We start from the raw sequence: 16,677 nt of genomic DNA, 5'->3' as shown, positions 1-16,677 counted from the left end.
TGTATCACTCTGCACTTCTTGGCACTGCCAGACTATTCTTCTAACTTTTGGTGATCTCTTCTCATGGTTTCTACTCCCTCCAGGGTATCCACTCTATTGGCTATCGTTGTATCATCCACAAAAAGGCAAACTTTTCTTTCTAACCCTTCAGCAATAGCTTCACAAATATATTAAACAGAGTTGGCCCCAACACTAACTCCTGAGGCACTCCACTGTTCACCTTCCTTTCCTCCGAGTGGATTCCAGTTACCACCACCCTCTGCTGCCTGTCAGTCAACCAGTTTCCATTCCAATTCACCACTTTGGGACCCAAGTTCGGCCCTCTCAGCTTATTCATGAGGGACCATATCAAAGGCTTTGCTGAAATCCAAGTAGATTACATCTAGCACATGTCCTTTATCCAGTTCTTTGGTCACCCAGCCAAAGAAGTCATGTTACCTCGAATCCTGTAACCTGTTGGCTTCTAGAAAGTTTACTATATTTTCCTTCAGCAGCGACTCCATTATTTTTCCTACCACCAATGTGAGGCTTGCTGGCCTGTAGTTTCCTACTTCTTCCTTGTCTCCGCTTCTGTAAAGAGGAACCACATCAGCTTGTCTCTAATGCCGCAGAACCTCTCCCGTCTCTAAAGATCTATTAAATAAATCCTTAAGAGGTCCCGCCAGGACTTCTCTGAGTTCCCTCAGTGTCCTGGGATGTATCTCATTCAGTCCCATAGCTTTGTCCACGTTCAGATTTTTAAGCTGTTTGTAAACGCTTTCTTCCATGAACGGCACAATATCCACTCCATTCCCAGATATACCCTTGGCAGTTGACCGTGGTCCTCCAGGATTTTCTTCTGTTTAGCACGTTAGCTTTATTCTCATTACTCTCTACATAGCCATTCTCAGCATCTTTCAGTCTTATAATTCGATTCCTATCTTTTCTCCTTTCCCCAATACATCTGAAAAAGGTCTTGTCACCTCTCTTTACATTTTAGCCATATTTCCCTCTTCGCTTCTTTGAGTTTAATCCGGTAATCTTTTCTGTGATGCTCTTGTGTGCTTCTAGATTTCTGGAACAAAGCTTCTTTTGCCCTTATTTTTTCAGCCACTTGTTTGGAGAACCATATAGGCTTCCTGTTTCTCTTGTTTTTGTTAACTTGCCTTGTGTAAAGATCTGTTTCCTTATTTAAAGCAGCTTTCAGCTTGGACCATTGCGCTTCTACTTCACCTTTGCCTACCCATGCCATCAGCTCCTTCTTCAGGTATTCCGCCATTTTGCCAAAATCAGTACGTCTGCACTTTTGCTCTTATATCAAACCATATCATGTGGTGATCACTGTTGTCTAGGTGGGCACCCACCCGGACATTGGAATCGGTTCCTCCATTTTTGAGTACTAGATCCAGTCTCAACCCTTCCCTCCTGGGTTCCATTACCATTTGTCTGAGCAGCGGGACAGAGCTGGCAATTTTCTTTTAGTCTGCTTCAATATGTTTATTTTCTCTTGCACACAAGCACTGGGGTCACATGTGTTGGCCCTGCCATAAAGCAGTGGGAGACCTACCACATATGATTTACGAGTGTAATACGATCAATCCTTCTGGGAAGAGATTTGGTCTTATGTTCAAGATATATTCCTCGATTAGACAGGGATTGAGCTTGGCTATTGTAATGTTCAGATTACTTGCAATTTAGTCAGACTTCGAGGATAGTCATGACAATTTATTAGTTTTGTTAATAGCTTTCGCGCTGTAATTCTAACAAGGAGAAATCATGCCTAATTTCTGGGAACACTCCTGATCTGGCCAGGAGTTGCCGCTATGAAAGTTAGGTTCGTATGTTATAGGGGAGGGTGTAGGGTGATCTATGTATAACTCCTAATGACTGTGAATTAAGTGTTTAGCTCCAATAATTGATAGCACTTAATTGATTAATTACATCCCAGATGCACAAGTAAACTATTCTGAATTCGGAGGTTAGCTTCTTACGTTGCAAGGATGGGGTAAAAGACTTGAAAATAAGAACAAAATAAGTTTGGCTAAAGGTATAATGCAAGCTGCTCTTTTACCAGCCAGATTCTTCAAGCAGGTCCTGAGTTCCCCTTTCTATTATTTTAGAGGTACCTGATGGGACATTGAACCAGATATAAATGCATTGCATTCGCTGCTGTTGTTTCACTGCTGTGCAATCTCTGTAACATGGTAACAATGAAGTTTCAAAATAACCATGTCTGCCATTTTTTTTTTTATCTTTCAGCTCTCACAGATCCTTTTCTGGCTTTGGTTTAATAGGAATAAAAGAGGACAACTGCAGCAATGATTGATGCATAGAATCTCTGCCAAGTGCTCTTTATAGTCCTGCTGTGAAGATTTTAAAGAAGCAATTTTTTATATATTTTTTTTAAATAAAAACCTCCATTTTGCACTAGCATTCAGTGCAGTGAGTGGACAGGAGTAAAATTAAATGTTTTAATTAAACCTGTTCTGTAACTGTTGTACACTGCATACCTAGGCAGAGTCAGGGCTGTTTATCATTCATGCAACGGGCATCGCTGCTGCTGGGCATGAGATGCTGAAAACTGTGTTTCATTAACAGGGAAAGTTATCAATGTGGGCTACTGTTAAGTCAGGTTATTTTAGGATAGGGTCCCATTTTATTCATTGAGACCTTATGCTAAAATAACCAGGCTTAACAGTAGCCCACATTGATAACTGCCCCTAAGAGAGGAATGTGGGCGTAGGATCAGGCACAGAGAGCTGTAATACCACAGTACAGAAGTTGGTTCCACTTCGACAGGTTCGTCTCAATTCAAACAACTGAGAAGAACCTGTCGAAGCGGAACCAGCTTCTGTACCGTGGTATTACCCCACTCCCTGTTCAATAAATAAGGATCCCAGCAAGTCACTGGTTGGCTCTTTTAGTGGGGTACAAATCAGCACTTGAGATTTGATCCTGACTTAGTTTCAAAATTTAAAGTAGCCTTTGTTGAAAACAGAATGGCAGGTTAATGGGGTCTCCTTTAGATGAGATCTAGTCCTGAAAGACTCATCCTTTAACCTCAATGATTTGCGCTGCCATCGACCGATTCTCCATGGCCCTAAAAAGGCTAGCGTGGAATACACTCTGCTTTCGTCTGTGCTGCACCCCACCAGTGGAACTTACTCCCTAAGGATATCCACAGGGCGCTGTCCCAGGACAAATTCAAAAAGCGGTAAAAGCTTGGCTTTACAAATTGGCTTTTAATTGTAATTAAGCCTGTGGTTCCAAAATCTGATTGTGGAGGCACCCCAGTCAGTCAGGTTTTTGGAATATCCACAATGAATATTCATCAGAGAGATTTGCATGCAGTGGAGGCAGTGCATGCAAATATCTCTCGTGGATATCCCAAAACCCTGACTGGCTGGGGTGCCTCCAAGACCAGGTTTGGGAACCACTGAATTAAGCTATTGTCCAGCGCCCACACTTAATTCTCTAGAGTATTCCTTTTCTTCCCCTTGTGCTGCCCTATCTCTTCATCTTCCTGTCCTTTCCTTCTCTTTCCTTTTGTATGACTGTTGTCTCCTATTTTCTTTCCTATATCGATTATTGTAGTTCATTTCCCTTTCTCCGATTTTAACTTTTATATAAACCGCTTTGAGCTGCACAGTTTTGGCAAACGCAGTATATCAAGTACCACTAAACTACAGCATTTACTAAACGCTCAATATTATCGTTTTATACAAGGAAGCCTGGATGTTTCCACAACCAAGAACTATAAAGCTTTCTAAGTCTGTTTCAGCGATCTGCTTGTTATGTTGTTGGTATAGTAAAACAAAACATGTGGCATATCTCTTGGGCATATTTTGTATTGACAAAAATCAAGCAAACGGATAAGCCAGGTTTGTAAAGAAAAATATTAAAAGCTTCAGCTTACTTCTCATACATCTTTAAAACATCTTATTCTTAAATATCCATATTGGCTCTGATCCAGAACTTTTGTAGAGGCTGTTCTTCAAAGATAATTCTCTGGAAGAGTCTGAATCCTCTGAGCTGATTAACCTAATGTGTGACAGGGGGTGTGTAAAAAAAAAAAAAAATATGTAAAGGTCCCATTCTTCTTCTCCTCCCATTCAAGTTTAAAATAAGCTCAGATGCCTCCGTACTCTTTCTGTATCCCAAAGTCTTCTAGACAGGAACAATCCTCCTCCCTCTTGCTAAAGTAGTGCTGGCCTCAGTTTTGGAATCTAGCAGGAAAGGCACAGCGAGATATCTAGAAAATCCATGGATGGGATAAGAGGAGCAGCGAGGACTTAAAAAAAAAAGTCATAATGAAAAGGGAAAAAAAAAACATTTTTCCCTTAATTTTGAAAGCAAAGCAGGAAATGTCCTAGCCATTCTGTTTCAAATGACAGCACATCCCCACCCCCCCCCCCCCTCCATTTTTTTTTAATATCTGTGGCTTCCTGGACATTTTGAAGCAGACCAAATGCAGAGGCTGCAAATTATATGGTTGAAAGCCATAATTATAAAATGGAGTTGGTTTTGCCTTTTACTGTCAGCTTCCATTTATGAGCCAGCTGTAAAGATCATGACTTTTTTTTTTCCTGTCTGAAATTGAAATGTTTTCTCATCTTTTGTCTTGATTTTCTCTCTTCTTTTAATTGTCCTTCATAGCCCATTTTTTCCCTTTATCACATCATTCTTCTCTTTTAATAACAACATCACCATGAGGGCTCAGGAAGAAGAGGAGGAGTTTAAAATACTAAATTACAGCAAATCTAAATCAATTGACCCAGCCTTTTTGGTCTATAATCAATGGTTCTTAAACCAGTCCTTGGGATGCATATTATGAAAAATATCTAAAATAATTTATATTTCTTTATTGAAACTAAATTCAGAGGTATTGTTTTTATCTCTACCTCTGAATTTAGTTTTAATAAAGAAATATAAATTATTTTAGATATTTTTCATATACTTTTATGTTTTTATAGTTTTAATCCATCTACTTTTCAAGTCTATTTCTACTTCAGCAAGTAGACTGTTGCCTTTTTATCTTTTTGGTTGTATTCATTGTGGATATCTTGAAAACCTGATTGGCTGAGTCAAGAAGCCCTGTGCTATATAGTGAATCTCTTCCTATAGGAAGTTAAATAAAGCCCAGTAAATTATTTAATTTTTATTACATTTGTACCCCGCATTTTCCCACTCATGGCAGGCTCAATGCAGCGTACATATTGTATACAGGTACTTATTTGTACCTGGGGCAATGGAGGATTAAGTGACTTGCCCAGAGTCACAAGGAGCTGCTTGTGCCTGACGTGGAAATTGAACTCAGTTCCCCAGGACCAAAGTCCACCACCCTAACCACTCCTCTACTCCTATTTATTATATTTGTATCCTGCATTTTCCCGCATAGCAGTAGGCTCAATGTGGCTTACAGGTTCCAGAGAGGAGAGTACCAACTCCGGGAATATATACAGAGTGGAAAATAGATTACCAGTAGGTGCAAGGAAGCTGATAAAGTTCCGGAAAAGAGAATACAACTCTGGGACAAATATAAAGTAGCATATAGAGAGAAGTAATCCCAATGAAGCTGATAAGTCTCCAGGGATGGGACTACTGCTTCTAGTTAGCAATACTGAGTAGGATAAGGGTAGAAGTACACTTAATTATAACTGGAGTGGTAAAATTCATACAGTTTGAAGTAATAGGACTATGTGGCAGGGGTATTGTTCATTTCTTAGATCGAAAGAGGTGAGGCATTGTTCATGAATTAGTTTGGGTCTGCTGGGTAGGCTTTCCGGAAGAAGTGAGTCTTGAGGTCTTTTTGAAATTTTAGATGGGCGTTCACAGTTCAAATGTTTCTAGGTAAAGCGTTCCAGAGCTGGGTGCTGTTGCCTAAAGCCTTGGTCTGCACTCCCAGTCCTAGGAGGCTGCTAATGTGTCAGAATATGCCTAACAAATATGCATACAAAAGTTGTATGAGTACTACCTGCCTTGTGTGCAAATCTCCCTCATGCATAGTCATTAGGGCAGGGGTTCTTAACCCAGTCCTCTGGCCACACCAAGCCAGTCTGGTTTTCAAGATATCCACGCTGAATATGCATGAGGTAAATTTCCATGCACTGGCTCTATTGTATGCAAATCTCCCTTATGCATATTAATTGTATGTTGAAAACCTTAAGGGCTGGGTGTGTCCCAAGGACTAGGTTGAGAAACCCTGCATTAGGGAGATCCTGAAAACCTGCTCTATTGGCAGGACTAGAGGGAAGATTAAGGGCCTAATACAGCAGCTACTTAGGTCTTTACTGCCAGTCCTCAACGGCTACCCAGATTTTCAGGATAGCCTTAATTAATAAGCATGAATACTACTTGCCTGCCTTGTATGCAAATCTTCCTTAGGGTAGGGGTGTACAATCCAGTCAGGTTTTCAAGATTTCTACAATGAATATGCATGGGATCTATTTCTATACAATGGAGGCAGTGCATGCAAATAGATCTCATGCATATTCATTGGAGAAATCCTGAAAACATGACTGGGTTGCAGACCTCAAGGACCAACATTGAGCATCCCTGTGTTAGGGAGATCCTGCAAACCTCCTGCAGAGGAAGATGAAACAGCCAAACTACATCTTCACACCCAGTCTTCCAAGCTTACCCAGGCTTTCAAGATATCCTTACTGAATATACATGAGAAATTTGTATCCACTACATCTAACAGGTATGCAAATCTCCAGCTGCACATGCATTAGGGAGATCCTGAAAATCTGAACTGACAGCCCTCAAGAACAAGTAGGGAAGACCAAGAGCCCAGGTGCTTATAGCTTTACTGGTTCATAACACCACCAATGCTGTGGGGTTCTGGAGCACTGTAGCCTGCTGATTCTGCAAGTTACCTAATAGCTTTAGCTTCATTTGAAATAAAATATGACATTTTTAATGACAAAATTACAAGATGGCACCCATCACAGTTTGGCCAGTACATTTATGAGAAAAAGAGGTATGCCAAGTAAGGTGAGAGGCTAGTGCTCAGCTCTAAACACAAGACAAGGGCAGCCTTTTTCTTTAAACAGGCCAAGGCCATAAGTTCATGTTTACTTTATCTGGTCCTTGTTTTCTTATAATGGTGGATAGTACTGAACTACCACCAATGTGCCAGGCTCAACAGTTTGTTTCATGTGAATGGCATCAGGTGAAGTGCTGCCTGTTTGTTCTAGCCTAGCTCAGCTATGGGGGCATTAGGATATTTTTCAGTGCTGGGGGATGATTTTCCCCACAGCTGCTGTCATATCACCTTTAATAACTGAAGGGTGAGCTGTTTATAACACTACAACCTCCCAACCCTTTTCCTACTGTTCACCAATTCCAGGCCTACTTGAGGGCTTCTTTTACAAAGCCATACTAGCGATTCCCGCATGGCAAATGCAAGGAAGCCCATAGGAACTGAATGGGCTTCCACTCATTTGCTGCACCAAGAATCAGTACCACAGCTCTGTAAAGAGGCCCTGAATTATATCAATTTGGTTTTAGGGCCATTCTACACATGTACTTCAGCTTCATATCATGACCCTTTTCCTTAACTTTTTTTTATACTTTGGAAAATGTAATCAGCCTCTAATACATTACAACTTTCAAGGTAGGGTTTGGGGATTAAACTCTTCCCTCTTCCTGTACATCTCATCCATCACTGACGTGCAGCAGCCATAGTGCCTCGCCAAGCACACCAAGGTGGTACGCTGCCCCCCTTTCTAAACAGAGTAGGAAATACAGAAAAGAGAACAGCAGTGGCTAGTAAGAACACAGACCTTTTATCATTGCTGACAGGATGGAAAAATAGTAGGAGGTCCCTTCTTTGGCAAAGAACTGCTGGTACCTGGAAGGTGCTATTACCTTGCTAGAAAGCATAACACTTACCAACCAGTCACAACCCTAGTGAAGGCAGCTGTGTAAGTGTATTATTTTACACAAGTTTCAGTTTTAGGCCACTCCTCCGCTTGGGGTTTGGAATACAGATAAAGCACTTTTGAGATGGTGAGTCAATATGGGTTACTGTAAAGTTTGGTTATTTTCACACAGGGTCCAGTTTTATACAATGTCATGTTATTTTAGCATAGGATCTCAACAGTAGACCACACTGATAACTCTTTCCCTCCCTCCCCCCCCCCCCCCCCCCAAATACATACACTCTCAGGTAGTACAACTACCTCTGTCAATGTCACATAGGGTTGGCCAAACAAGGGGCAATCACAAATTAAAGATACATACATCAGTTAAGAGTTGTCCACTTGTCCTAGAACAAATGTTTAAGCAGAATGTATACTACTGCCACTCTGATTTATAAAAAGAAAAAAAAATGAGGTAAGGACATCAAAATATCTTGCACAAATTCTACAAAACTCCAGTTAGAAGCCAAACATTGCTTACCCTGGAGGGGGAGGGGGGGGGGGGGGTTGCAAAACTGCATTTCATGTTCATCAAAATGGCGTAACCACATTTTCAACCATTTCGAGGACACTTGCTACAGTGCTTCAAAGAGCCATCCCTGATGAGAGAGCTGCATGGAAAATATTAAAACAACCTGATCCCCAAAGATCCATAGGGCCTCAGCGATGGGAGGAGGAACTACGCAGCTTCAATTATTGAAAAGAAATTTTTAGTGTGAAGATGGAAACCAGATGATCCCAGATGTAAAAGGAGCAGAATATACTACACCACTTTTATCCTTTAATAAGAACATTTATATGAGGTGTTCACATTTACACCATGTGCCAAGAATAAGGAGGAAATTAAAATCTTTTTTTTATATAAAGCATACAGCAGAAGTGTTAGGAAAGTTTAAATGCTCTGCTTCAAAATGTGTGAGCTAAATTGTCTTCTGGCTGTAATCAGGTTCTACTGAGAGATATGTTGATGTATTTTTTTTCCCCTAGGGTAGTAGTGAATTTTTTTTTTTTTTTTTTAACAATTTTGTTTCAAGTTTTTCCTCTTAACTATTCCCCTCTACTTTGAGATCCTAATTGGTTTTCAAAGAGGGATCACAACAGTTACCACTATCGTTACTCGATTCTTTCAAATCTGCAAAATTGCCTATAATAGCCTAGTTACAATCAGGAGTAAGTTATTTTTGTAAAAGGATAATATTCAAGTAAATAAATGGATTAACATTCAGTAACCTTCAAAATGTACATTTAAAAGAAAAAGATACCAAAGACATGGCTTCCATTTGTGTACTGAAAAGGGAATTACACTTGCAAGTTAGAAGTGAACTTGAGTGCAACAATGGAAAGTCAACACAAAAGGTAGAGTCATAAAATACATTTATACATCCACTGTGTAAAACCTGAACAAAAGCACAAGGTATAATTATAAAAACCAGATATGTCTAAGATGGAGAATTACTACATGAATGTTACAACAAAAAGTCAACAATACACTTAAGGCAGGTTAGTTGTAGGACCATGCTTGGTTTGAGCCCTGTTGCCTATTGCTTGACCCTCTTAAAATTCACCAACACAAAGTGCAATGCATAAAACCTTGTCGATGGAGAACTAAGACAACGCAGCCCAGCCCTAATGAAAAGGACTAACACCACATCTGGAACCCATTTCTAAATGGAGCATCAGCTACCGTTTTCTGTATGTTGCATAAAAGTCTAAGAACTTTTCAGAAGGAATGTAATATTGAGGAATTAGCTCTACCTTCCAAAAGTAGAGGTACCTTTTAATTTTTGGCTCACATTTCTTTTCTTAGATTTAGGGAGGGAAAATTATGAGGCAGTAGTTCTGCCCCCTCTTTCCATTAGTACACAAACTGGTTATACTACAGTCAGACTTTGGAAGTTCTAGACCTGGGGTTCTCAAACCTGTCCTTGGTTTTCAAGATATCCAAACTGATGCATGCAAATGGATTTTATACATATTCATTGAGAGTATCCTGAAAACCTGACTGGCTAGTTATATCCCAAGGACTGGGTTGAGAACCCCTGTTCTAAACCAGTGCTTCTCAACCCAGTCCTTGGACACAGCCAGGTTTTCAGGATACCCAACATGCAAATATATCTCATTACATATTCATTGTGGATATGCTGAAGACCTGATTGGCTTGGTGTGGGACAAGGACTTGGTTGAGAATCTCTGTTCTAGACTAGTAATTTTGAACACAATGTTCAGGGACCATCTGGCCAGTTGAGTTTTCAGGATACTCACAAAAATTATGCATGTGATAGATTTGCATGTCAAGATGACAATACATGCAAATTTCTCTCATGCAGGATATATGGATATCCTGAAAACCTGACTGGTCAGATGGTCCTTGAGGACTGGGTTGAAAAGCACTGTTTCCTCAAGCCCGGTCCTGGAGTACTTCTTGCCAGCCAGGTTTTCAGGATATCCACAATGAATATGTATATGCAAATCTTTGTCAAGCATATTCTTTGTGGATATCCTGAAAACTGATTGGCAAGGGGTACTCCAGGACCGGACTTGGCAAACATAGTTCTAGACCAGTTTCTCAGCAAAGACCTTGAAACGCATGCAGCAACTCAGTTTTCAGGATCTCCACAATGAACATGCACAAGATTATCTCCATTGTATGCATATTTCTCTTTATTGTGGGCATCTGAAAACCTGACTGGCTACCTGTGTTCCGAGTTGAGAACCCCTGGCTCTAGTCAATGTTAGTCTGGATGTCCAAAAGAAAAGGCATCCTGGTTTTTGCTACGCTTAATGCTACACAGGTAGCAAGTTTCATGTCTTTAAAGTTGTATATGTTTTTTTAAAATATGAGACAAAGATAAGTGATGGTAAGGGATTTTTTTTTTTTTAATATACCACTTCAAGATTATCAGTGGCAGGAGTGCTTGTTTCAGATTTTTAAATTAGACACAAACTAAATATATCTAGTGCAAAGGTGCATGTGGAAGAAGAGTTACAGTAATCTTGCAAAGAACAGAAATAGCTAGCTGTTTAAAAGATAACTATTATAAGGTAGTCCTGTAATTAAATTGAGACAGGATTAAAAAAAAAGGTACAATAGCCCATACAAATTTAAACATTTCTTCAGTGAAAACAGTTTTGGATAGTTATCATCATTAGGTCAATGGCAATACCTTACAAGAAAAAAAACTAAAAGTACTACTGATGCTGTTTTACACAGCTGTTTGTAATTTCAAATGGGGAAAGACCCATCAGGGTTGCTGCAGTGTGGTGTGAGAGAAGAAAACCTTACCAGCCCTGCCAGCATAATCCTTAGACCAAACAATTATCTGGTGGGTAACTAGCCATTGCTTTAAAGTGCCTGGCAATTTAATGTCTATTTCTTCACATATTTTCTTGCAGAAGAGGTAGCAAATAACTGATTCTAATTCCCTGGCATTGACAATAAAAGGCAAGAAAGAACATAATGCAACATAAGCCATTCCTAAAGTCACATGAGCAAATTAAGCTTTTGGTTTTCATGCTATTTAGTTTTAGAGATTGAATGGATAGCGAAGATACTTACCTGTAGCAGGTATTCTCCGAGGACAGCAGGCTTCATATTCTCACAAGTGGGTAGACGCCAATCTGCGTCACACGGTCTGACATTTAAGCCAAAGTAAAAAAGTAGAGCTCTGTGAAGCGTGAGCTACGCTCAGCTCAATATTAAAGCAAAAACACAAAGTAAAAATAACCAAGGCGACTTCTTCAAGGGGAGGTGGGCGGGATTGTGAGAATATGAAGCCTGCTGTCCTCAGAGAATTCCTGCTACAGGTAAGTATCTTTGCTTTCTCCGAGGACAAGGAGACTCCAATATTCTCACAAGTGGGGAATCCCTTAGCATCCAGACTCACCCAAAACAACGAACATTGGTTAATTGGGCCTCACAACAGACATAACACAGATTAATCTAAAACTATATACATAACTGAGTGAGAGTGCAGCCTGGAATAGAATAAAACGGGCCTAGGAAGGTGGAGTTGGATTCTAGACCCCAAACAGATTCTGCAACACTGACTGCCCAAACCGACTGCTGCGTCGGGTATCCTGCTCAAGGAAGTAATGAGATGTGGATTGAAGACCACGTTGCAGCCTTGCAAATTTCTTCAATAAAGGCTGACCTCAAGTGGCCTACTGACACAGCCATGGCTCTGACATTATGAGCTGTGACACGACCCTCTAGGGCCAGCTCAGCCTGGGAATAAGTGAAGGAAATGCAATCTGACAGCCAATTAGAAATGGTGCATTTCCCCCGATGCCAACCCCCATTCTGTTGAGATCAAAAGAAACAAAAAGCTGGGCAGCCTGTCTGTGGGGCCTTGTCCGCTCCATGTAGTAGGCCAATGCTCTCTTGCAATCCAAGGTGTGCAAGCTGCTTTCGCCAGGAGGGCATGAGGTCGGGGAAAGAATGTTGGTAAGACAATCAACTGGTTCAGATGAAACTCTGACACCACCTTTGGCAGGAACTTGGGATGCGTGCAAAGGACTACTCTGTTGTGATGAAACTTAGTATAAGGTGCATCTACTCCTAAGGCCTGAAGCTCACTGACCCTATGAAATAACAGCCACCAAGAAAATGATCTTCTAGGTCAAGTACTTCAGGTGGCAGGAATTCATAGGCTCAAAAGGAGCTTTAATTAGCTAGGTGAGAATGACATTGAGATCCCATGACACCGGTGGAGGTTTGACTGGGGGCTTTGACAAAAGCAAACCTCACATGAAGCGAACAACTACAGGCTGTCCAGAGATGGACTTACCTTCTACACGTTGATAAGCACTAATAGCACTACGGTGAACCCTTACTGAGATTGTTTTGAGACCACACTGCTAAGTGTAGAAGGTATTCAAGCAGGGTCTGTGTAGGGCAAGTAAGGGGATCTAGGGCCTTGCTCTCACATCAGATGGCAAACCTCCTCCATTTAAAAAAAAAAAAAAAAGTAGCATCTTTCCTGGAAGCCAGCAAGACCTAGGAGACACCCTCTGAAAGGCCAAAGGAAGTGAATTCTAGGTTCTCAACATCCAAGCTGTGAGAGCCAGAGACTGGAGGTTGGAATGTAGACCCCTCGTTCTGCGTGATGAGGGTTGGAAAACACTCCAATCGCCACAGTTCCTCAGATGATAATTCCAGAAGAGGAGGGAACCATATCTGCCACAGCCAATATGCTGCGATCAGAATCATGGTTCCGCAGACTTGTGTGAGTTTCAAAAAGTCTTTCCCACAGGAGGTATCGGAGGATGCAGAAGGTGTCTGGTGGGAGAGAGAGGAGATGGTACCAGTGTGTTTCTTCATTTGGTCAGCGACCCCCTCAATCTTCTTTCCAAAAAGGTTATCCCCCCAGCAAGGGGCTTCCGCCAACCCTGCTGAACAGAATGTTCCAAGTCAGAAACATGCAGCCATGAGAGTCTGCGCATTGCTATACTTTGAGCAGAGATACTGGATGCCCATTAAAAGTGTTGTAAGTGGCCCTGGCCAAGAACTTTTGACACGCCTTCTGCTGCTTGACCAATTGACGAAAAGGCTCAGCCTGCTCCAGAGGGAGCATATCGACCAAGACTGACAGCTGTCTCACTGAGTTTCGCAACTAAATGCTCGTGAAGAGCAGGTATGACTGTATACGGTAGATCAGCATTGAAGCCTGGTACGTCTTCCTCCCAAAATAATTCACGGTTCTAGCTCCTCTGCCTGGGAACGCCAAGGCATAGTCCCTAGTACTCCTGGCTCTTTTGAGAGCAGATTCCACCACGAAGGAATCATGAGGCAACTGAGGCCTTACAAACCCAGGTTCACAGTGGTTTCAGTAGTGGGTGTCAATCTTCTTGGGAATAACAGGGACCGAAAGAGGGGACACCCAGTTCCTGATGAGGACTTCCTTGAGTACCTCGTGAAGAGATGCCGTTACAGCCTCCTTTGGAGGAGATGTGTAGTCCAGGACCTCTAGCATCTTGGTCCTGGACTTATCCTCCACCTCCAAAGGAAATGAAATGGCCTCAGCCATTTCCTTGACAAAAGAAAGGCTCTCCGGTGGAGACCGTCTCCTTTCAAGAGGTGGGGAGGACTCAGAGGGGATCCCATAAGACTCATCTGAGGAAATGTATCTGGGATCTTCCTCCGATTCCTATGAGTGCTCCTCCTTGGTGTCAGACAGATCTCCTTATGAGGTGAGACCGAATCTGACTCGATGCCGAGGAACCGTAGCATCGAGAGTGGCATTGAGAAATCGGCTCTCACCTCTACTCCGGTAAAGCTTCCTCCACTGACATTGAGTGGGTACCGGCTTGGGTGGCATTTGATACTGGTGCCGCGACGCCGGCATTGGAGGTCACACCGCAGGCTGAGGGCCAGGTGGGGCCACAGCAGAAGGTATGGCAGGCACAAGCACCTCCGATACAGATGCACATTGCTGCATAAGGCCATCCAGCAGCTCAGGGAGCAAGGCCCAGATGCACCTATTGAGGGCTGACACCGGGAAAACTTGGGGTGCAGGTTTGAGCGCAGATTGCAGAACTGCAGGGGTATATATGGGAGCAGGATCTTGGCTGCTTGGAGACAGTCGCATCAGCACCTCCTGTATGGAGGGAGAGTGGTCCTCCCAGTAAAGATGCTCCCTGCACCATGTATCGAGAGTGACCGATGATGATGCTTCTTGGCCCAAAGCATGTCACTCAGGCTCCTCGGTGCCGACAAGCATGATGTCGAATACTCACATCACCTCAGTGTCGGGTCTGACTATGAATGGTCCTGGGGGGCCTGCACATCGTGAGGTCTCAAGATAGGTGGAGACCCGCTCAATGCTTCACTGCTCCCAGTGTTTAAAGGTCTCGAAACAGCTATGCTTACTGAGGCTCCTGATGCGATGCTCAACGTTAATACCAACACCTCTGACTTCGATGCTGGTTGAGGAACCAGACTTTGCTCCAAAAACTTCTCTCATTTAGCCTCTTGAGAAACTTGGGTCCTCTTCTTCATGCGGAGACAGAGAACACAGTTAGCAGGTCTATGGTCGGGCCCAAGACACTGCAGACACCAAAAATGGGTGTCCTTTCCCGAGATAGTCCAACTGCACCAGGTACAGCGCTTGAAACCACTGAGAGTCTTCATGGACATGGACAGGAAAACCTTGTCAGCCAAATTAAACGACTCGATGGTGCCTAAAAAGGGGCAAAGGCACGAAAAAAGAAGGGGAAAACCCGACCGGTGTTAGGGTCTAAAAATGGCCCCTGACGTAGAAAAAGAAAACTTAGTAAACCCAGGCAAAACACGCTAAAAATAAAGGATGGGTTTGAAAAGGTAGATAATTTAGTAACAACAAAATGAAAAAAGAGAAAGAAAAAGCCAAAAGGCACTAAACGCTCTCTGAACTGGGTGAGTGAGGAGAGGACAAAAAGATGCAGCTTCTCCTTACGTGGAAAAAAAAGAGAACCGAGGAGACTGCGTTCACGCAACAGGCAGAAAGGCACTCATGCATGCGCAGTGGAGTGCGGCTCGTGCTTCACAAAGCTCTTATTTTTTTTTACTTTGGTATTAATGCTGGACCGGGTGTGTCTACCCACTTGTGAGAATATTAGAACCTGCTTGACCTTGGAGAAAGTATTTTTGATGCTAAAATTTATTTAGAATATTGTAGAAGTCCAAACTGGGAGATACAGTCTTATGCGGAAATTAATTTTCCAACTCAAAATTCACTGGTTCAGACTGAAGAATAAATAACAGGCCAGAAATTTTTCATTATGGGTGTACAGTACTAGAACACTATACACTTTTCCAAGGAGAAAGGTTTAGAAAATTTTATTTTCAGGTAACAGGCCTGGACCTTCCCTCCCCCTCTGGGCCCTCCAGCTGGGTCTTCTCCAACAGTGCTCACAGAACAGTGTGGCCCGTCGCTTACACAACCCATTATAGGCAGTCAAATCTAGGTCCAAGAAACTACAAAGACATAAAAGCTAGCAGTAGACATACAAAAAGCACATCAAACTAGTCCGTTCTAATCAGCTGGGAAAGAGATACTGTCTTACTGTTTGAATTGCATAAGCACCTTCACCCCAAGCACACTGCTCCATGTTAAAACTTGCAAAGGGAGAGGTTCACGTCATGAGCATCTGGTGAGCTGCAAATCACAAATCAGCCCCCCCCCCCCAAAAAAAAAGGGAGGGGTGAAGGGTTAAAAAAAACAAAACTAGAGTATCTTGAATTCACAGGACTGCTTTGTTTCTCTATTTGACCGAGGTTATTTAAGTCTTTAAAAACACAGTGGACATCTACAAGTAAGGATACCACCTAGCTATATATTGCTGCTGTATTCCTGGTTGGTAACATCATGGACAAAATGCTAGTCCATGATTGTTCTTGCATTATTTCAGCTACTTTTAGTATTTTATACTCTTTCAATTCACATTTTCCCCACAGGTTTGTCCAAAACCAGCATGGACTACATTAGGAACTGTAATCCCAAGATTCGTTAAAAAGGATAGGCACACAGGATCCAGCTGTGGACTCAAACAACAGAACATCTAAGGATATAAAGTCACTCCCCGCGCTGCAAACACGGTATAAAAGTTTACTCTATCCAGGAGGGAACACTCGAATCCACTGCTACAGCTTCACTGTTACGCACTGCATAGCATAAGGTTTAAAATTTTCTAGGTTCTTTTGATCCGGATAAATAACTGCACCTCGGATAAAATGTTAAGAGTTCAGTCATCTAGAACAGCACTTACACCACATGCATTCAAGGTTCAATGAAAT

At 42.1% G+C, this 16,677-nt stretch overlaps 1 protein-coding gene across 3 annotated transcripts in view; it reads left to right on the top strand.

Annotated features, from left to right (window-relative positions):
• The window catches only part of REXO5 (RNA exonuclease 5), a 55,797-nt gene extending 52,468 nt beyond the window's left edge, over window positions 1–3,329 (top strand). For all 3 annotated transcript variants that reach the window (XM_030212798.1, XM_030212799.1, XM_030212801.1), the window contains exon 20: window positions 2,239–3,329. In XM_030212798.1, the coding sequence (XP_030068658.1) occupies window positions 2,239–2,305 (67 nt within the window). In that variant the 3' untranslated portion in view covers window positions 2,306–3,329. The remainder of the gene's footprint in view (window positions 1–2,238) is intronic.
• The last annotated feature ends 13,348 nt before the right edge of the window (window positions 3,330–16,677 follow it).

This window comes from Microcaecilia unicolor, chromosome 8, assembly GCF_901765095.1.
Source record: "Microcaecilia unicolor chromosome 8, aMicUni1.1, whole genome shotgun sequence".
NCBI classification, from domain to species: domain Eukaryota; kingdom Metazoa; phylum Chordata; class Amphibia; order Gymnophiona; family Siphonopidae; genus Microcaecilia; species Microcaecilia unicolor.
This window is presented reverse-complemented; position numbering and strand designations above follow the sequence as displayed.